The 23,730-nt window shown below is 32.0% G+C and overlaps 1 protein-coding gene across 5 annotated transcripts in view; it reads right to left on the reverse strand.

Moving 5' to 3' along the window:
* Positions 1-922: 922 nt before the first annotated feature.
* The window catches only part of LOC145249471 (STAM-binding protein-like), an 84,118-nt gene continuing 61,310 nt past the window's right edge, over positions 923-23,730 (reverse strand). For all 5 annotated transcript variants that reach the window (XM_080111048.1, XM_080111044.1, XM_080111047.1 and 2 more), the window contains 7 exons: positions 21,547-21,639; positions 20,917-21,287; positions 20,085-20,286; positions 17,414-17,551; positions 16,201-16,313; positions 11,459-11,561; positions 923-1,540 (listed from right to left, as the gene is read on the reverse strand). In XM_080111048.1, the coding sequence (XP_079967174.1) occupies positions 1,475-1,540; positions 11,459-11,561; positions 16,201-16,313; positions 17,414-17,551; positions 20,085-20,286; positions 20,917-21,287; positions 21,547-21,639 (1,086 nt within the window). In that variant the 3' untranslated portion in view covers positions 923-1,474. The remainder of the gene's footprint in view (positions 1,541-11,458; positions 11,562-16,200; positions 16,314-17,413; positions 17,552-20,084; positions 20,287-20,916; positions 21,288-21,546; positions 21,640-23,730) is intronic.

Genomic DNA, 23,730 nt, shown 5'->3' on the forward strand with positions numbered 1-23,730 from the left:
ATCTTCTTAAGCTACTGGGCGTTATAGTGATATTTCTTTTGTTATAGTTAACTCCAACACACCATGAGGCTATAAATCTTTCTGCGTGTGTATGTATGTGTGTGTTTGTGTGTGTGTTTGTTCCTGGCTTAGCGTAAACTTCTGTCGACACAGCTCAACTCTTCTTCCTGTCAGTTTCTCATCCTCTAGGGTTCTCCATCCATGTCTTTTATGTCACTTATTTCACACACGTTCCTCGCACACTTTTTCCTTATTCTAACCAAAGACATTCTCTGGTCGGAATTATACCGATATACACTAGCATCCCTTTTATTTACCAAATTCAAATTAACTCTTCTGCCCATTGACCGACATCATAAAAATAACATTAACCAAATTGTGTTTGATTCTTGTCCTGAATTCCTCCTACATTAAAAAACAAAGACAAAGAAAAAAAAACTTGTACGATGTATTTACCTGCGATGAAACAGATACTATACTCCAAAAATCACGTAAATTGATGAAGTTCTATTTTTAAATAAGAAAACCAAATTTTATGAGTGTTGCAATATTTTTAGTATCCTGTGAGGGTATGGTCACAAAAAATTGGAAGGTTCTATTTATAGACACAGGTAATAAGAACTGACCAATCAGAAACCGGAATCGCTCCATAAAACCTACTAGATATTTTGGAATTCCGGTTCATACATTTTTGTCTTCACGTGAGAAGGAACTTTACTCTTCATCTTAGGACTTCTTTGGTTGGCTAGCTTCTGGGAACACTATTCTTTGTCTGCAACCTTTTACAATTCAAAGCTTTTCTTATGGTCTTCTTCAGTAAACTGTCCAATCATATTACAAGTCAATAGATTAATTTGTAATATTAAATATACTGCATTCAATTTCTTTTTTTAAATGAACATGAAAAAATTAAGACAAAAAATGAGAGCATAGAAAACGTTTTTAGTGAGTGAGATATTGGAAAAAAAAAAAAAAGAAAAAAAAAAAATTGGAGAAAAATATGCGTAGTTCTTATCCCGCACCAAATTTGGTTGAAATGAAGCCAGGCGGTAAAAAAGTTTGCAAGAGATTCGATTGATTTATAAAAAAATATGTAAACACTCGCCTCCCACCACGAAGCCAAGCCTCATTTTCTTTAATTTTTAAAATTTTATCTAAATTCAAATTTTGTCCTTTTTTCCATTGCAGCAGTTGATGTTGGTGGTGGTAACGTTGTGCTTATTAAAACTGTTAGATATAAATAAATATATCAAATTTTGATTTTTTTTTTTTTTTTTTTTTTTTTAAATTTCTTCTCTTTGAATTATTAAAAACGAAGAGCAGAATTGCAAAGAGGTGGGGAGAAGAGGCCGACTTAGTCACCTGCTCTACATTCCGACAAAAAGAAATTTCATTCTTTTTTTTTTTTCATTCATTTGTTCCTTCTTTTTTTTTTTTTTTTTGAAATTTCTTTAAGCATGATGAAATTTACTTTTTATTTAGTCCTTAAGTCCGCAACAACAATGCCAGGATTGTCAATTAATCGCACGTGTTCACAGTTCTGAAAGACAAAAAAAAAAAAAAAACACAAAAGATTACTGCAGTTACAATCACATCGTTAGAAAGTGTTAATATTAAATAAAATTGCTCTTCATTCGAAATACCATACATTTAGCAAACATATCATGTCAGAAGCGTTCTTATATATGGCAGTGAGACAATTAAGGACACTACTAAACTAACTCTTACAATGATACGATAGCTATGTTCCTCAAAGCTTTCTGATAAAACCCCTCTCAATGAGCTGAGATCCAGATGAGACCCTGTATTTGAATAACTAAAATTGGATTCTGAAGATGATTTACATTTAACGCAATCAGTTAACAACTACTACTACTACTACTGCTACTACTACTACACGTTTATCATTCCCAGAGTTCAAGAGTTGGATGTTTGGGTTGTTGACTTCATGGAATTGCTTCTCTCCACTTGATTCAATCCATGGTTTGGCTACATCCAACACATGGCGGTTGACAAATGGCCAAGAACTTTGTAATTCCTGGAGTCTGTCCAAAAGGTCAACCTAGGAAGAAGTGGAGTAATAACATCAAGCAGGACCTGAAACATCATAGGTTAACAGAAGCGTTGGTAATGGATCGAATCAAGTGGAGAGAAGCCATTCCATGAAGTCAACAACCCAAACATCCAACTCTTGAACTCTGGGAATGATAAATGTATAGTAGTAGTAGTAGCAGCAGCAGTAGTAGTAGTAGTTGTTAACTGATTGCGTTAAATGTCAATCCTCTTCAGAATCCAATTTTAGTTATTCAATTCAGTATTTTCAATCCTCTCATAATATTGATCATTATTCATTAATCTACTCATTGACCATTATCCTCAAGTGGCTTTTAGCTTTGATATACAGTGATGCATTAGTAAATTAAAAAGAAAAGGTTTTTATTTGGAGCTTGTTAATTAAGTTAAACTATAAATTCTGGCTTTCGGCATAAAGTGAACATGTAGTAGGTGTCTTGCCGTATCATTCGATCGCTCCAGAAAATGCCGGCCTTCTGATGCAATCCTCTATTTATATGAGGGTCAGATATTTTCGAAGATGGAGTAATGCTGCCACGACTTTTTTAGTAACATCAAGCAGGACCTGAAACATTGTAGGTTAACAGAAGCGTTGGTAATGGATTGAATAAGTGGAGAGAAGCCATTCCATGAAGTCAACAACCCTCAAACTCGTGGAACAACCGATGATAAACATGTAATAGTAGTAGTACAAGTCAGATGCAATTCAATTTATTTATAAGTATTTATAAGTATTTATAATTATTTATAAGTATTTATAATTATTTATAATTTATAAGTATTTATAATTATTTATAAGTATTTATAATTATTTATAAGTATTTATAATTATTTATAAGTATTTATAATTTATAAGTATTTATAATTATTTATAAGTATTTATAAGTATTTATAATTATTTATAAGTATTTATAATTATTTATAATTATTTATAAGTATTTATAAGTATTTATAATTATTTATAATTATTTATAAGTATTTATAAGTATTTATAATTATTTATAAGTATTTATAATTATTTATAATTATTTATAAGTATTTATAATTATTTATAAGTATTTATAATTATTTATAATTATTTATAAGTATTTATAATTATTTATAAGTATTTATAATTATTTATAATTATTTATAAGTAATTATAAGTATTTATAATTATTTATAAGTATTTATAATTATTTATAAGTAATTATAAGTATTTATAAGTATTTATAATTATTTATAAGTAATTATAAGTATTTATAATTATTTATAAGTAATTATAAGTATTTATAGATATTTATATGTATTTATAAGTATTGGGCATGCAGGAAGACATTTTTTTAGAATCAAATCAATTTAATAGACTTTGATCAAAATTGAAATAAATATATCATTGTGTCTTGATTTTAATCTTCGTAAGGGAGCATAATAAAGATGTAAACAAACGGAATATGCCAAAGAGTCACAAGATTCTCATCTGAAAAGTAAAGTGCTTATCTATTAAAAAAATAAATGAATAAAAACCTCTCGACTTTTGGGCATTCATGACTGAAATTTAGCAAGGAAATTGTTTATTTTTGTATCAAACACGGTTGTATTGCAAAAAATTATCATGAATTTTATTAATGACTAGCAGGACTCGTTAACCCGCATTGCTCGGTGGAAGCATAACCCCACCCTCGAAAAAAAAAAATTAAACTGCCGTTGTTGTTGATCCCGTCATGGTAAAAACAGCTTTTGGAATAGAAATCCCATTTTATGAGGGGGATGGAGGGGCTGTCAAAGTATTTGCCCCAAATTTAACCTTGATATTCATTGTTAGCATACTCATCTGCAAAGACTATAAATCCAAAAAAAACTGGGAGGGGCAATGTCAGGCAGAAAGAAGTAGATTTGCTTATCGCACATACATATAAGTGAGGCAGCCACTGAATTATAGTGCATAATGCAAGTCTTTATATCTCGAAAACTACTCGTCTCCGCCAATGTTAAAAGAGATCATCTTATTCAGTATAGTCAAAAACCTATAAAAGTCAGCATTTTAAAGGGAATTGTCTAGGTGGAGCTACAGTAAAAATTTACCTAAAAAAAAATTTTTTTTAAGTTAATGTCTGAGCAGTGTCGATAATGAGTGCAGAAAAGAGGGTAAACCAAAAACAAATGTAACAAATAAGTGATTCCGTAGGCAATGTAATTTAGGGTAAATTTGTAGTTTAACAGTGTAAATTATTTGACAGACACAAAAATTATAAAAAAAAATTTTTTTTTATATAAAACACACATTAGACCCAAAGACTGAAATAAAACCAGAAAAAATTTCATTGTTATTATTTTTCATCATTTTTATGAGACTAAATATACGACAGTCGAGGCTGCCATATTGATTTAAAAATTTGGTCTTTTTAAGGTTTAACGGATTGACATTTATAATGCCAAATTTGGCCTTTTTACACTCTTCCATGGAACCATGTTTTAAGTAAGAGCTTAAAAAAGACCAAATTTGGCCAAAGAAAGGCAAATCTGTAAAACTTTAGAAAGGCCAAATTTTAAAAGCATTATGACCGACTCGAATGTCGTAAATGCAGTCAAATAAAAAATAATGAAAACAAAATGAAAATTTTTCTGGTTTTATTTCTAATTTGAGTCTAATAATGTGTTTTATATAAAAATAAAGTGTTTATAATTTGTTTGCCTGTCAACAAATGAAAACAAAGAAATAGCATCGTGTAAGGGTTGTAGGCAGTTGACACGATAAGTAACATGATTGAAGCCTAGGTAAACGTAGGAAAATATATAAGTAAGTAATAGTAATTGTTTAAAAAAATAAGAAAAATAGAATAAGACCCCCCCCCAAAAAAAAGCAACATTGTGTAAGGGTTGAAAAGATGCTGCAAAATCAGAAAATAAATAATGGTATCTGTTTGTTTGTTTGTGCATGAAGTGAATTCTAGAATAATAGAATTGGCTGGATTTTGAGAAGGGAGAATTTATTTTTTAATTAGGTAATGGAAAAATTATGTTATGTGTATGTAGCTAATAACCAGTTGCAATGTAAGTATTGGTGTTAAATGGTAGCAGCAGGAAGACTAAATATTTATAGAGAAAAATAGGGACTCCTTCCTCTATAGATGTCATGATAGTGATGGTGTTGCTTCTAGGATGCAATGTAGAATTTTATTATACTAACTTAATGTGTCTAAAATTCTGTTTGAAAATTACATAAGATAGTGGTTAATAGCCTAAATGTAATAAATTAGTATGTGGCATCTGTTATTGCAAACCTTCAATACTTTGGTTCAGAGGGGAATTTCTGCAGTTAAAATATTATGTAGAAGACTAGCTGGATGCGCAGTGTTGCCCGATCGTACAATACGTTTAAACATTTTAATTTATACAAATTGTGTATGAATTAAAATAACTGAGCCACGTATGTTTTAGCCACGTGAATCGATCACGTTTAGAGTCATGCATATGACGTCATAGCAGAAAGAGATTCTCACTAATAGAAGCTAGGATTAGCAGAGAGGAAGAGTCGAAGATTAGAGGCAGTCGAGTCCGGATCAAACAGTCAGCAGAGTTGGTCGGACAGAGCTGACATGATCAGATGAGGGTTCCTTTAGAAGCGAAGGGAGAACGTTTAATCATGAAGAACGACTTTGAATTCCTTGACGCCATCATCATTCGACCGGTCGATCCGATAATAAAGAAGTTATCATCATGTTTTTGTAAAACTGTGTTGTGTCATCATTCAACAGCAAAAGGTAATGTGTGAAACATCCTTAATATGAACTTTGTCTCCCTCATCGAATTATGAACTATGTAACTCTTACAAGAATGTACATCCCCTATCTCCACCCTCACTAATATATGGTATAAGAAACACTCCAGAATGGTATGTCTCTTCCCCTGATCAATATGAATGTCCTCATCCTATCTCTTAATATGAACTCACCATCATCTCATTAATATGGACCCCTACGCAACATGAATGCCCTGTAAAAGTCACTTCTGATTAATGTTTAGTTTTAAATATGCAAGCAAAGAAATGATTTGCAGCAATTTTAAATGGTACATCTTTTATCGTAAATTAGATTCATTAATAAGAAAAAATTAAAATAAAATGGTTAGATACACCTGGGCTTGAACAAGGGATCATTCAATCTGTAGTCGAATGCTCTACTACTGAGCTATATATGCAGATGGCAATAAATCTGTTTTTGGGGGGTTTTCTTTTTTAAGAAGAAATGATTTGCTGAGATTTTATTATCTCTCTTGGCTGGTATAACATACAATATTCCCCTGTAAAAATTCTTTTTTATCTATAAGAAAGAAAGATTATTTTTAAGATCGGATGTTTTTTGATTTGATACTTATCGGATGAATTTCTGTACAAAACATATTTAAGAACACTGCCAGACATATAAATTAACTTTGTGTGAAATTTATAAATGACAGATTCAGTCGTCTTGGAACCTATGAGGAAAGAACTCACACACATACAAAATGACTTTTATATAATAGTAGATATTTTTAGCGATGCCATTTTGGGTGGAAGGGGAGAGGAGATGCGATCACCCTATCTTTGAACACTTATTGCTAACATTTTGAAGACAATTCCAAGAGAAAATAAAAACAAATTTACTGTTTGCCTAAAATATTGATTTCCTAAGACCAATGTACTTTTACTAACATTTTGAATGCAAAAAAAAACAAAACAAAAAAAAACATTCATGCTTAACAGTTGCGCAATAATCCCCTATATCCTCATTAACTTGATTTATTTATCTATCGTATCTATTATCAGAAATTGACACGATTAAAAGTTCATTTTAAGCCATATACAAATTAGACAATATTGTTCCTATGTTCAATTCACTGAAACTATTAGACAATCGACACTATTATAATTCAGTAGATTTTTGTGGTTGAGACATTCTTTTACTTTTATAAATTTGAACCAATGCTTGAGAGAGATATATTAAACCTCCATCTTTTATAACTCTTATTTAGTGCTATCACTCAGGTATTACCCTAATCCATTGAACCTATGTAATTAATTATTGTTTTAAATGACTGTATTTCAATTTTACATATATTTACTTCAGGCGAGTTATTTTATTCTACATTAATGCTCTTCTTGAGTCAAAGTATTTTGGCTATAAAGTTTAAATTTTTATATATATATATATATATATATATATATATATATATATATTTCATTCATCACTAATGCAAAAAAATAAAAAATAAAAAAAACCTTGTTACAGTTATGGATGATTTAGTCAAACCTGTTAGCTTACTCTTCACAATACTTAGATCTTCAATTCGCATCCGTTTATCCGAACCTCCATCTTTATTTTCTCAGTCACACTAACAAGCAAGGGAGATAACTCTTAAGAACAGAACTGTAATTTAATTAAAAGCCAAGCAAGTTTTCCATCTGATCCAGAAATTTTTACAAAGTCTGCAGCAGACGCTTCATGAGCCTTACATACCTGTCATCGGGATATTTCTAAGTAATTTCAGTTTTTCTCAAGTGCATTGCTAGTTCAATCCATTTAAAGTATTATTAGACAGTCAACATTCTTACAATTCATTAGGTTTTTATGACTAAGACTTTTTTTTTCCTTTTCTCTTATACACTTAATGAATTAATACTTTATTTTAGTCAAATATAATATTGTACAAACCTTTTTTTTAAAAACGAATTTTGTACTATCCTCCACTCAAGTTATGCTGTGTAGTCCTGCTAGTTTATATTATGTATTGGAAGTTTTTAACCTTTAAAACTATATAAAACAATAAGAAAATGTTTTAATTTTTTAAGGAAAATTATTTTGTAAGTCCATTTGTAATCATGCGCGTATGAGTGTGTGCAAAAAAAATCAGCAGCAGCCAACAGAGATGGCTAGTGAAGCCGTTTTAGTATGCAAATTAGCAAGTGTGCTCAGGCTTGTGTCACAGAAAAAAAAAAAGGAAAAAAAGGACTTCACGTAGTCGGGGGGGGGGGGAGGGGAGACAAAAGTGCATGCAGACAAAGATGGACCAAGAAGGAAATAAAGACCCCAAACAACATGTTACGTGACAGTAGAGAATACTTAACACAGCTCCCTCCTTCATCCATGTTTAAAAATGTTCTAAATAATAATATTAGTTCATCACGGACAGTTAATGGAACATTATTTATCTAGCCATTCTAAACATGGGCAGTTTCAACTAACAATTATCAAACCTAACATTATGGTTGGGAGTTATTCCGTTAAACATCATGATGATGCTGATCATCATCATTAATTTTATTGTTGTGTGTGGTGGGAATTTTCGTCTTGTTATTATTCCTAATACTTTTAGTTAAAGTACTATTTTAATTTTCCACATTCTTCAAACTTTTTTTATTATTATTTTTATCTATTATTGTTAATATCTGTAGTAGCAGAGGTAGTATTAATAGTATTCCTATTAGCAGTATTCATTTTGTTCTATAATTATTATTTTTATTATTTCTAACTGGCAGCCGGGCGGTGCTGAGTCGTACAATATGCTTAAACATGATACTTTAATTTAGGCAGATTGATATGTATCCTCTATTGATTATTATATATTATGAGTAATAATTTGGCCAGTGAACTAATTCGCAAAAAAAAAAGATTAAAAAATAATGATGATAGTGTCGCTCATCAAATTCTGTCTGTGTTTGTTTATAATATCATGTCAGCTGATATTTTGGCTTGACAATGAATGCCCTAGAAAAGCAACTTCTGATTAATGCTTAGTTTTAAAATAAGCAAATGAAAAAATGATTTGCAGCGATTTTAAATGGTGCATTTTTTTTTTGTCGTAAATTGAACTTCTTAATAAGAAGTTTTAAATAAAATCATACGGCAGGGGGATCATTCAATCTGTAGTCGAATGCTCAACTACTAATCTATATCTCCAGATTATAATTAATCTGTTTTTTCACAAAGAAATGGTTTGCTGAAATTTTATTATCTCCCTTGCTGGTGTAACAAAATATTTCCCTGTAAAAATGATTTTTTTTATCTGTAAGAGAGAAAAGCTATTTTTAAGATTTAATTTTTTTTTTTTTAATTTTAATACTTGTTGGGTGAATTTCTGTACAAAACATATCTAAGAAAACTGACAGATATATAAATTACTTTTGTATGAAATTTGCAAATGATCGGTTCAGCCGTTTCAGAACCTATGAAGAAAGAACTCTCACACACAAAGTGACTTTTATATAAAAATAGAGATATTCAGAATAAGGTAAGACCAAAAAAAAAAAGGAATAAGGTAAGACCAAAAAAAAAAAGGAATAAGGTAAGACAAAAAAAAAAAGGAATAAGGTAAGACAAAAAAAAGGGAATAAGGTAAGACAAAAAAAAGGGAATAAGGTAAGACAAAAAAAAGGAATAAGGTAAGACAAAAAAAAAAGGAATAAGGTAAGACAAAAAAAAAAGGAATAAGGTAAGACAAAAAAAAAGGAATAAGACAAAAAAAAAAAAGGGAATAAGACAAAAAAAAAAAAAAAGGGAATAAGGTAAGACAAAGGGAATAAGGTAAGACAAAGGGAATAAGGTAAGACAAAGGGAATAAGGTAAGACAAAGGGAATAAGGTAAGACAAAGGGAATAAGGTAAGACAAAGGGAATAAGGTAAGACAAAGGGAATAAGGTAAGACAAAGGAATAAGGTAAGACAAAGGAATAAGGTAAGACAAAGGAATAAGGTAAGACAAAGGAATAAGGTAAGACAAAAAAAAAAGGAATAAGGTAAGACAAAAAAAAAAGGAATAAGGTAAGACAAAAAAAAAGGAATAAGGTAAGACAAAAAAAAAGGAATAAGGTAAGACAAAAAAAAAAGGAATAAGGTAAGACAAAAAAAAAAGGAATAAGGTAAGACAAAAAAAAAAGGAATAAGGTAAGACAAAAAAAAAAGGAATAAGGTAAGACAAAAAAAAAAGGAATAAGGTAAGACAAAAAAAAAGGAATAAGGTAAGACAAAAAAAAAGGAATAAGGTAAGACAAAAAAAAAGGAATAAGGTAAGACAAAAAAAAAGGAATAAGGTAAGACAAAAAAAAAGGAATAAGGTAAGACAAAAAAAAGGAATAAGGTAAGACAAAAAAAAGGAATAAGGTAAGACAAAAAAAAAGGAATAAGGTAAGACAAAAAAAAAGGAATAAGGTAAGACAAAAAAAAGGAATAAGGTAAGACAAAAAAAAAAGGAATAAGGTAAGACAAAAAAAAAGGAATAAGGTAAGACAAAAAAAAAGGAATAAGGTAAGACAAAAAAAAGGAATAAGGTAAGACAAAAAAAAAGGAATAAGGTAAGACAAAAAAAAGGGAATAAGGTAAGACAAAAAAAAAGGAATAAGGTAAGACAAAAAAAAGGAATAAGGTAAGACAAAAAAAAGGAATAAGGTAAGACAAAAAAAAAGGAATAAGGTAAGACAAAAAAAAGGAATAAGGTAAGACAAAAAAAAGGAATAAGGTAAGACAAAAAAAAGGAATAAGGTAAGACAAAAAAAAGGAATAAGGTAAGACAAAAAAAAAGGAATAAGGTAAGACAAAAAAAAGGAATAAGGTAAGACAAAAAAAAAAAGGAATAAGGTAAGACAAAAAAAAAGGAATAAGGTAAGACAAAAAAAAAAGAATTTTTTTTTTTTAAAACCCTTTATTTTGTTATTCATACTGCCGAACAACACTGGATAGCCTTGCTGGCAAATAAATAAAAGTGCATTTTTTCTAAACTAGCTGGCAGCTAGCATTGCCCAATCGTACAATACGCTAAAACATTTTAATTTATGCAGATTGCATATGTATTATTATAGAATCAATCCTCCATTGATACATATTATGACAAATAATTTGCCTAATGGACTAATTCGCAAAAAAAAAGAAAAATAAATAAAAAAAATAATAATAATAATGTCATTCATCAAATTGCGTCCATGTTTGTTTACAATATCAAGTCAGCTGATATTTGGGCTTGACAATCTTAAACAGTCTTTCTTCTGTTATAAATAAAAAAGAATTTTTACAGGGGAATATTTTACGTAACACTGGCCAATGTAACATAAAAAATTCTTTTTTATCTATAAGAGAGAAAGACTATTTTTAAGATCGGATTTTTTTCGATTTTCTATACTTATCAGATCAATTTCTGTACAAAGCATATCTAAGAACACTGCCAGACATATAAATTACCTTTGTGTGAAATTTGCAAAAGATAGACTAAGCCGTTTTGGAACCTATGAGGAAGGAACTCTCATACACACATACACAAAGTGACTTTTATATAATTGTAGAAATTATGGGAATTTTTATTCTATGGCGACTATTTGAAATGCATGCAATCATAAAACCATATGCATATACGAATTTGAAGACAAATATTCAACTCACCTCAAACAAAGGTGGATCTTTTGGGTGCATGTGGAAACCTGCTTCTCGACAGGAAGAAATTAAGGGAAGGCCTCGTTCAGGAGTCAACATGAAAATACCAGTGCTAGAAAAAAAAGGAAAAATAATAAATTTAAAAGTTTGAATTATTGTTTGACCTTTTATAACTTATTTAGACTCAAATTACAGAAATTTATTTCTATTACTTGTTTTGGACTATTGTTCTAAAATACGGCGTAATCACATTGACATACTAGTTCCTGCCAAATCACTGAAGTTAAGCAATGATGAGTCTGGCCAGTACCAGATGGGTGACCATTTGGGAAAGCTAGGCGCTGTATGTACTGTGCCAAGTCATAAAAAATTTCCAGTTTAATAATTGAAGGTGCATTAATTCACTGGGAGAGATGGACCGCTAGTCTTAATTAAGCCATGCATCTAGAAGGTAACTCTGATGACATCAGTAGCAGGACATTGGATGGTCACGACGGACAATGAATCTCTAGCAAATCAACGATTTTATGATATTTTACGTTATTCGACTGCAGCTATGCAGACGATCTAGGGACAACAGATAGGTGCAAATAGGCAAGTCAGATGCCACTGCGATGGGAAAGGTAATGGCAACCGACCGCATATATTCTGCCAAGTTGAAAATATGTAATGTCTTCAGAGGGATCAGACCAACAATGGACCGAAGCTTATGAAAAACACTAACCATGATTCCCTCTACGGCATGAACATGTCACGATACAAGAAGAAGAGATTGTTCTCATCTTCAGTGTTATTCGTGTAACTGTTCGGTCAGTGTAGTCTCCGACCTTCGTCAGGCATCTTCAAAAAGAAAGGAGAAAAATTACTGGCTCCATAGATGGTTTCATATTTTTGGGAGTTATTTTTGCTTTTTTCGCTGTGGATTTGTGAAAAAAAATTTGGTTGACAAAGAAGAGATGTGAGTTTGTCTCTGCTTTATCATTATTTTCATCGCAAGTGCTTAACTGAGCTCCAATCTGTGCCCACCCCTCGCCAAACTTTCACAAGAAATACTCGTCTAGCAGAAAACACTATCGACAATTCCCCCCCACTCTTTATCTGTGCCTAAACCTAAACATAGATTCCATGGACAAAGCTTTTTTCTTAGAACTGCACGCCTGTGGAATTGTCTTCTGTTTTCTTGCTTTACAGCTGACTACAATATGGTTGTCTTCAAGTCTAACGTAAACAAGTTTTTGATGAACCTTTTCATATAAGTTAACAAATTTACCGAATTTCCATTACTAACAATTACTATATTGTCCAATTTCTACTGTACACTCTTTAACCCTTATCCTCGAGTGGCCTTTTAGCCTTGATAAGTAGTGATGCCTATGTAAAAAAAATTTTTTTTAATTGTCTCCCTTTTATCCTTGAAATTTTAAGTAGGAAGTTGTATAATTTTTGTTTATCTTTATTTATAATTAGAAATTCCCATATACTGCTGATCTCTATAAAACTACAGAATTTTACTTTAATTTTGTTGCATTTTTAAAGGCAAAAAATATTTTGGTTCTAATTTAGAATTACACCTATTTTAACGCACAAAAAAGATTCAGAAAATGCAGAAAAATCTTTATGGTACACGTACCCATTACAGAACGAAGATGTCATATTCCAAAAATCACATAAATTGATTAAGTAGTTCTTTTTATTTAAGAAAATCAAATTTTATGGCGAGCTGGATGGGGCAGTTGGTAGGCTCCATATACTTTTAGGCTACAATAACTTGGCCTTTTGGTCAAGATCAAAGTGTAGTATCTGTTCTTCAGCTGCTACACTTCCATTTCTTGTTCTCTTTCGGTGGAGGATCAGTCCTTCACGACTGAGGCAATTTTTTTTATTTTTGTACCTTTTCTACATGTTAAAAAACGACCTTGGTGTCTAACTCTGTCCCGTCGGGAGGCATAGTAAATAGGTACATTAAAATTCAAGAGCAGACAACTAATGAGAACAAAAAACTTGATTCAACTAAGACATTTATATATTTCTCCACAAGTAAGAGATCATCAATGGCTGCCAAAAATAATTAATCGCTAAAAATCATAAAATTTGATTTTCTTGAAAGTCAACACTTAAATGTGCTGAAGAGTGTGGTGAGCCCTGATGATCCCCTGGTGCAATCAGGTGGCTGCTAGCAGAACTTGGGTGTGGCAGCAAGACTCAGTGCTGACCCACAAGTCCAAAGAGACCCAGGCTTGGCTTCAGAAGGAGTGCTACAACTTTGTACCCTATCCCACTGACCCTCCCTCCTCCTTCGACCTGAACCCACTTGACTACTTCATTTGGTCATATGTTGAGAACATCAACATGACCCCACAACACTAGCCTGATTGCAGTCATCTGACAAGTATTTGCCAAGCTCTTGCCAACGCTTGTGGAAAAGGCATGCTCCCAGTTCCAGATCAGTATCAAGGCGGTGACCGAAGCTGAAGGCGGCTACATTAAATAGATATCAGCTCTACTACATAATCAAGTTACCCAAATTGATTTTTTTCAATAAAAGGTTTAAAATAAAGTTGCAGTGTTGTTTCCTTTAGGGCGACAACTTCATCGTTCCACTCTGTATTAAGGCCTGAAAGTCACTTGAGGATAACAGATAATGAATGTAGTGGTAGAAACTGGATAAAATCTGATTATTTAAGATGGCACAACAAGAACTTGTTTACATTCAACTTGAAAATGACCACATTGTAGTCAGCTGGAAAGCAAACCTGCAGTATAGAGTTCCACAGGCAGGCAGTTCGAGGAAAGAAACTTTGTTCATAGAATTTGCATTTAGATTTAGTCATAGATAGAGTTGGGGAAATTGTTGACAGTGGTTGTAGCTAGAGCAGTGTTTGTTGTGGATGCTTTACTGGTGTGGACCATCGATTGAAGATCAGTTGAGCACTTGAAATGAAAATAACGATCGAGCAGATATATGCGCACAAATGTATAAAAAAATATTCAGGAATTAAAATATTTTTAAGATTAGATAACTTGTGACACTGCAGCAAAATATTCAGACGAGCCACACTTATTTCCTTTCTTTATTTCTTGTTGAATTTTATTTGATGGAGGCAGTTTGACTTAGACCAATGAGTCAAACCATTTGGTCATCAAAATCATCACATTTGGTTGAACGTTCATTTCACAAGCTGACATGTGTTGGACAGCTTTTAAAAATCGACTTCCAAACTAACCTATCTCTGGCCAGGTTTTTATCCTTCTTTCTCTCAAATCCATCCTTATCAATTCTCGCCATGTTTTCATTAGACTTCCTCTGCATATTAACCTTCAGCATCAAATGACGCCAAAGGAAAAACAATGTAATAACGTAAAACAAAAACTAACCAACCATACTAATCTTACCATCTCACACGTTGTACATCTAATAAACCAACAACTCTCATCCATTCTTTCAATGTGACCAAACTAACAAAGTCTCCTGTTCCACACACATCTCCCTATATTGTCCAGATTTAATTTTCCTTTGAGGTCATCAGATCTAAGCCTGTCTTTCAGACTCACATCACACATACATCATATAATTCCCGTATCATTTCTTTCCATGCAACACATATCCTCAAATCTCACTCACCTGGTTTCACTTGCATACATTATCATACCACACACACATGCCTGAACGAATACCTTTCCTTTGGTTGACAGTGATAACACTCTGATAGTTAGGAATTGCAGAAGTTCCATCCCTAACTCTTGCAATCATATAAGTATTAGTTCCTCCCCGTGTATTCCAATAGTATGACCATAATCATAAAACTTTTTGGTACTAGTACAGTTTAATCAAGACATTAAAAAATGAAAATATCGGAAAAAAAGTTTAAATTGTACGCATCCTTTATGGAATGAAGTTCTTAAAAAAATAAAAAATTAAAAAAAAAATAAAAAAATAAAAAAATAACTTAATTTCATCAATTAGTTTTTGTTTTACAGCGAAAAAACAATTTGTTATTATACCGAGCAAAAGGTTCGATTTTTAGGAAGAAAAGTTAGTATTAAAGATGGGGAAGGAGTCTCGGCGCTTTAACTGGAGTTATCTCCCTGTGGCATTTCTAAAATCCAAACAAATTTTTTTTTAAATCCAAGATGTCTGCTTTCAATATGCTGTCATAAAAATGTGTTTTTCCGCTGAAAAAAAAAAAAAAAAAAAAAAAATACTCGATCAAATGAAGTGAAATTTTTTTTCGGAGATCATAAGTTCAAAACGGATACATACAATATAACCTTTTTTGATATTTTCATTTTCTAATGTCTTGATTAAACTGTACAGGTACCAACTTTTTAACAGACCTCAATATTGAATTAACAAGTTTTATTGTAAGTTTTAATTAGGAAGAGTTGTGAAACCAATTCCGTCTGACAAACTTTCTTCTCTCCCTTGTTTTCCTTGAAATCTGCCATTAAAAACATAGAAAATGCCAAACCACGAGTGTCTATGATTTTTTTGTGAAACAGATCTACTACATGTTACATTGGATCATTTTCTGAAATTCTTGGAATTTATACTAATTTCAACATGACAAGTAAGTGCATGAGTGTTTTCACTTGAAATGAATGTTTTAAATTCCATTATACTGCAGAAGCACCAAAATATTTTTTTTTTATTCAACTTTGTTTTTGTTTTTTTGTCATTTGTAACCTATACATACACAATACAGAAATAGAATTTGACAAAAATAAAAAAAATTAAATGTGACATCACTTACTCATTGTATTTTGGCGAACAGACAATTGCAATGGCTTCTGGCATCATGATTTGATATGAACAATGAGTGTGCAGATCTACGCTGGATAAGAAAGCTGTTTGACTAGGATGCGTCTAAAAATATTAAAAATGAGGTGGTTTAGGAATATTTTAGCAAAAAGAGAAATGCAATTCGCAAATATAAAGATTACAAGGCAATTCAAAAATAATCATTTGGCTTCAAACAACTTTTTAATAGAAAAAAGTTGCTTGAAGGCAAATGATTCTAAAATAGATTTGTATTTTCTTTCGTTCACAAGAGAAGATCTGGTGTTCGGTCAGAATTTCCTCTATACTAAAAATAAAAAAGAAAAAAGAAAGCACGGGTACTTATTCAGATTGGCACTTACATCGATAAACAAAAATGAAAAACTTTTTATATTGTACCTACTTGTCATGGAATGAAGATTTTATATTCCAAAATTTACAAAAAATTATCAAGTAGTTTTTTTTTTTTTACTATTTACGAAAAACAAATTTGCCGTTTTTTACCAATCAATAATAGATGAGGCTATGTTTTTCTAGAGAAAATTATTTTGACAGCTTCCACGTGCATTAGGGTTGTCTGCCCTTGTCTATAAATTGGACGCTTTTTTCACCCACAACCGAACAGTAAAATTTGATTTTTTTATAATAAAAAAAAACAAAACTACTCAATCAAATTATGTAATTTAAAAAAAAATTTTCATCTTTATCCCATGATATAGATATTTTAGTATTTTCTTTAATTTTAAATGTCACCATAAATGCCAAGTTGAATAAGCACCAAAATATCTTTATTATGTAACTACCTTTGATGGAAAGAAAATAGTGTACACCAAAAATCATGTAAATTGATCAAGAATTGTATTTTAAATAAAATAAAATTTTGTGGCCAAACAAAAAACGGCGACATTGAAACACCATTTTAAACACAAGGGAAATAACTCCAAATTACCCAAACTTGCAATATTTTAGAAACTCAAATTCACTTAAAAATGATTTTATTTGATAAACATAAAACTGATAAACTTATCCGATTTTTGGAGTACAATATCTTGTTTTCCATCATGAATACGTACATAATACAGATTTTTCTTTATTTAATATGGGAGAATTCTGGACAAGCAATGAAAAATGTTTTTAAAAGAAAGAAAATAATTCCATTTTTTTTTTTTTGTATGCGTGACACTTACGTGTATCCATCCGAGTGTAATTAAACTATGGTTATCTTGATATTCAAATAAATCTTCTTCTTGGGCTGTTAGGCAAGTGTCAGCAGTGCCGGTCTGTTTTGGAATCAGGACATGAGTAATATGAAAGGCATTTTGAGACTGAAAATAAAATAAATACAGATTTTTTTTTTCTTTTAAAACAAAGGAGTAACCATTTATCAAGGCCCGGAAGCCAGTAGGGATTAGGGGTTAATGAGTTGACGGTAGTCAATGGGACAATATCGCAGTAATCGTTAGTAGTAGAAATTTGGTAAACTGGATAACTTAAGAGAATGGCTTATCAAGAACTAGTTCACGGACTTGAAGACACACAAATTGTAGTCAGCTGGAAAGCAGGCAAACTGAAGAGAGTTCCACAGGCGTGCAGTTCTAAGAAAGAAGCTTCGTTTAGGTTTAGGCACAGTTAAAGAGTGGGGGAAATTATTGATAGTAGTTTCAGCTAAACAAGTGTTTTTTGTGAAAGTTTGGCGAGGAGAAACCATAGATTGAAGCTCAGATCAGCACCTGCCATGAAAATAACAATGAAGCAGAGACAGACTCGCAATGTCTCTTCCGTGTGAAAGAGGTTGCAAGGAAGAGAAAATGGCATCCCCCCCCCCCACTAAGCTACAAAGTCTATTTTGAACTCTGTCAAGGCAGGATAAGACTTCTAGCAGCTCCTGGCCAGATGTGGCAACAATACTCCATGAAAGAGACAGATATGAATTAATATTACATAGAATGTTTTTATTATTATTACATTTTTTATTAATTTTTTTTTACATCCTGAAAAGTATTTTACTTTTGTTTCATTTTACTTGAGGTTCTCAGAAATCAAAGGACACCCCTTCCTGGGGCTAACACTTGATCTCTATAAGATATAAATAGGTATTCAAATATTCCATTAAAGTTCTCTTTACTTGTCAAACGTTGAGTTTGTAAAGTGATTAAGAACAGTTATTTTCCTCTTCCCAATTGACCAGTACACTACGTTATGCTTCATCTTGTCTTTTAGTCTTATTGGATTCCAGAACAAGAATTCATCTAGTCTGGTGGAGTATCCAGCTAAATGCTATTACTTGAAATAGCATCACGAGGAGAAGGTAATCCATTTCTCGTATGAGCTGGTATATTTGGTCTTAGAATACTACATTGTTTTGTTATACTATATGCGGCATAATCATGTTGATCTACCGGTTTTCGTCAGATCACCGAAATTAAGCAACGTTGAACCTAGCTAGTACCAGATTGGTGGCCATTTGAGAATTCTAGGCACTGTATGTACTCTCCGCTTATCTCAGCATTGTTTCCAGTCATTCTGAACCTCCAGTTGCCATTGGTATTCAACAATGTCGACTGATGGGAGACGTGGTTGGAAATTGTGTAACTCTTGCCACAGAAATTTCACAAAGGCACTTTTACAGTGTGTATCCATAGTCTGTCAAGACTAAAGGAAGCTACCATGTTATTTTTAATGTTTTATTTGTAGGGTGAGGTATCCAAATGTTGTTTTTATTTTTTTTTTTTATCCGAATGTTTTTTTTTTTTTTTTATCCGAATGTTGTTTTTATTTTTTTTCACAAACTCACATTTCGAAAAGTATTTACTTTTTTGTTTTATTTCGCTTAAATATATGAAATACGTACATATTCGAATATTCCATTAAACGTCTTGTCTTTTCCTATCAAACACTGAGTTAGTAAAGTTGTTAAGAATACTAATTTTTCTACTTCTCAATTGATCAATAAACTGTTATAGTATATCTTTCTTGCGTTTTCTTGGTCTTACCGGACTCCAGGACAAAAGTTCATCTAGTTTGGTGGAGTATTTAGCTAAATGCTGTTACTTGAGGTAACATCACTCGGAGGTGATCCATTCCCTGTATGAACCAGTGTATACCAGTGTCAAGATGTTATTTGGGCAATGGATACTATGTTATTTTGATTATTTGGTCAGGATTTACTTGTTGGGTGAAGTACTCTCATGTGAAGTTGTCCTGTGAAACCCCTACAGAGAAATCGTAGACACTTGAGGATAATGTCAAATAGGTAGTGTGGATCTACAATCTCTATTGGTAGATCATAAAACCTTTATCCACATTTTTTTTTTTTTTTAATTTAAAAACAAAACGTTTTTGTAAATAATTTTTTTGTAAACATTTTAAATAAAATTTTTGTTTTGAAATTTTTAAAAAATGTTTTAGTTGTCTTAATTTCAAAAGATAAAAAAAAAATTTTAATTTTGTAAAATTTAAATTTGTTAAAAAATTTTTTCACTTTTTTAAAAAATTTTTTTTTTTACACAGTGATCACCACTTATCAAGGCCCGGAAGCCACTCAGGGATAAAGGTTATCAAAATGTATATATATATTTTTAGAACTTTAGACTCTTTTCTGATCTTTGCCTAAGAATCAAAGTGTAGTATCTGCTTTATCTTTAGTCAAAGGAAGAGAAGTTCTTGACTGGGATAACTTTTTTTTTGTTTCATCAAGAGTGACCCTTTTTAAGGGAGCTGGAATACTTTACATAAGAAACTGGACTGTGTCTAACTTTGCCCTCATGGGGAGACAAGTAAACAGGGACTCTTAAAAATTCCATGTCGAAAACAGAACTATTTAAAACATAAAACTTTTTTCAATTTTTTTTTACTTACAAGTTTGCCTGCGAGAATGCCACAAGTTTCAATATTTGCTAAAGTATTCGATTGAGCAATCTTCAAGAATTTTTCCATCAGTTGTTTTGGTACCATTACTGTGCGCAAACCATAAGCATTTTCACCGGAAGAACCAATGCTTGTCAGATGACTAATGCTTGGCGGTTTTGTACTTCGATCCACAGATGGAGGTGTAGTAGGACTAAAAGAAGAAAAAAAACATCAGCAAGAAAGACACGGGAGATTAAATAAATTTATTTATTTGCATTTTAGAAGCCATGAGATGATGCTGTGTACTAATGAGTAGGGCTAGGATACTCTTTCCATTGTTTTGACTCTCGAGTGTGTATCCGTTGATATCTTATATGCTTTTATACAGAGTGATGTGGTTCTCGGTTGATTAACTGTGTCTAACTGTTTCGGATATATACTCGAGAGTCAAAACAATGAAAAGAATATTCTATTGTCATAACCCTACTAATGAGTTAATACTTGCATTCCCGAGTTCGACAAGATACACCCGAAGAAGATTGGAGGTTACAGAGACTGAAACGTTGTGAAAATGACATTCAAAATGAAAACAAATAAAACAACAAGTTCTTAATTTGATAAATTCTATTTTTACTTGTAATTATTTTTCTACTGGATCACTTTTCATAATTTTTGGAATTTACACTAATTTGGACATGACGCGTATGGGATAGTTGGTTTTTTTGTTTTGTTCTTTTACATGAAATGCATTGGTTTGAAATTCCATTACACTGCAGAAGCACCTAAAATTTCACTAAATATTTTATATTTTCTTGTTTTTAAAAATAATGATTAAAATTACCTGATATTTGTGCTCGGGATGAGATTTTTCTTCAGTTCCCTGTTCGGCACAGTTGGTGGTGACGGCTGTAAACTGGACGGCTGTTTTGCCTCAATCGATGGACTGGCTACAGAGAAGTAATCAGGAGGAGCAGGGGCTATGTTTGCTTCCAAATCCACAAGTGGTCCTATTTCTGATAAGGGAGCATTTGGTCCCTGCTTCCCCTGCTGTTGTTCTTGCAATTCTCTGTATCGAGCTTCTTGGGCCCTTAACCAGCGTTCCTCAGATTCTTTCTTCAACTTGTCAGCAATGGCTGCTTCATCAAGACGACGTTGCTCTTCAAGTTTACGAAGACGTTCCTCTTCTTTTCCTATTTCTTCCTTGCGTTTTCTCTATTGGAAAAAAGAAAAACAATATCAAAAAGATGGACTATGTTATCAGAATTTTCCAGGCAGTTAATGTTAAAACATCGACTTGTGCCAAAACACAGCCATGAAATTGCAGTAACCAATGTCATTTAAAAAAATATTTGCTATCATTGGTTTATTACAAAAATATAATTATCTTGATTTGAATAAAAAAAAAAAGAGAGAGAGACAGAGAGAGAGAGAGGAGGGAAGGGAGAGAGAGAGAGAAATAAATCGTACAAACCTCAAACTCCTGCCGCTTCAATTCCGCTGTCGTGTATCTTTCGGTGAGACATTTTTTTAATTTCTCTGCAATTGGGAATACCTGTTTCAATTTCTGACAAAAGAAATGTATTTTTTTTTTGAAAAGTGATAACGAATTTTTATCAATGGCAAAATATGAAATGCAAATATTTATACAAAGTATGAAACATGTTTTTGTTCTGGGCCATTTATAGATTCAGCACCTCCATTTATCCAACCAGTTCAAAGAAATATGTTTAGCATGACACTGAATAGGAAGTCAGTCAAATATTCATACATACATACATTCACTGTTTTTTTCCAATTGAATGGATCTTAAAATAACATTAAAAAAAAATCTAAATCAAATTTATTTTTTACAAAATAAAAAGAAAGGAAAAAAAAAATCTTTTTCGCCCTAAACATGACATAGTGCCACTTGCATGTGCACAGCTATTAATTGGGATCATGTCGGGGCATTCCGTGTCAAGTCACCCAGAAATATGGGATTTTGAAACCCATATCCCCAGATCTTGCTGTACTTTTCACTGCAGATAGACAATATAGAAACTAAAAAATCATGAAAATTTAAGCACATAACTCCAAGCGGTTTTCGATTTAGAGCATTTTTTGTTTTGGGGTTAGTCACATAATGTGAAGCCCGGGCGACAATTTTGTGAGGTCATTTCTTTGAATATTTTCTGATTGGAAGATCATATGGCTCTAAAAATTTACACGGTAAGTTTTTTGACCCAAAGGAATCCAAAAATGACATCAGATTTTCTCAAAAATGAAGCCTTATAGAGGGTTTTTGGATTTTTCCATGTGTGCCCCAAAACCGAATAAAAAAAAAAAAGGGTGTGGCTGGCATGGTAATGCACTACTTTTTTCTTATATTGTTTTTAGACATAATAAATTGTCTCTGGACCAAAAATGGTTAAAAGTTCTTGTTTCGTTCACTTGCAGTTTCTGTTGAAAGTTGGGCATATTTTTGATGATAATGAAAAATATTCCTTCTCCCTATTGGATGTGATAATCAATTTAGACATGTGTTAAACTTGTATGAATTTTTAGAGCCATACGTTCTTCCAATCAGAAAATATTCAAAGAAATGACATCACAAAATTGTCACCCGGGCTTCACATTATGTGACTAACCCCAAAACAAAAAATGCTCTAAATTGAGAACCGCTTGGAGTTATGTGCTCAAATTTTCAGAATTTCTTAGTTCCTAGATCTGGGGATATGGGTGTCAAGCCCCGAATAATTTGACACGGAATAACCCTGTCTACAGGGTATTTGTGGGGAGTTGAGCAGTGAGATGTCTTCACATCACATTTAAATTTGTACAGGTTAGTAGTCAGGGAAATAAGAAGCAGGGAGGTAATTCCAAAGTTTAGCAGTCCGTGATAAGAAACTATCAGAGTAGAAGGCTTTCCGGCATCTAGGGACAGCAACGGTGAAGGGGTGGGATTCTCATAACTTTTAAATCATCTTTCATCCCGTGTTATTATGCAAATTTAACAGTGATCACATTACCATGGGACTGCTTCCCTGATGACTACAATATGGTGATCTTCCAATACTAATAAATCATAATATTCAATTTAACTGTCATGCATTATATAGCTTTTAGAAATTGACTTTCAAACTAACCTATCTCTGGCCAAGTCTTTATGCCTTTTTCCCCCTCAAGTTCATTCTTAGCATTTCTTCCCAGGTTTTACTTGACCTTCTCCTGTGAACTGAACCTTCTACCTCAACTGATCATCTACTAATACAAGAACTCTCAGCCATTCTTTCAACGTGACCATACAATTGAAGTCTCCTGTTCTAGACACATCTCCCTATACTGTCCGAAAGTAATGAAATTGTTATTTCCATTGATCTTGTTCGATCCTATCATAATATTTTTAATCATTCAGCAGATAATCAGTTCATTTCAGTAATTTTTATCCTTGAGTAGCTTTTAGTCTTGATAAGTTGTGACTTATAAGTAAAAAAAAAATAAACATTTTTCATATTTTTTAGGATTGAATATACAAACTGCTGCTTCATAAGAGTATGACATATTTTTGTCATTTGAGTAAAATCAGGTATGGTGTTGTGCTAAAATTGTTCATTTCAGCTGTTTGAATACATCTACACATGGTCGTATGTTTGTAAATGAAAACCTCTTTCTTTTT

Source organism: Euprymna scolopes, chromosome 28 (genome assembly GCF_053919585.1).
Source record: "Euprymna scolopes isolate OS-2025 chromosome 28, ASM5391958v1, whole genome shotgun sequence".
Taxonomy (NCBI): domain Eukaryota; kingdom Metazoa; phylum Mollusca; class Cephalopoda; order Sepiida; family Sepiolidae; genus Euprymna; species Euprymna scolopes.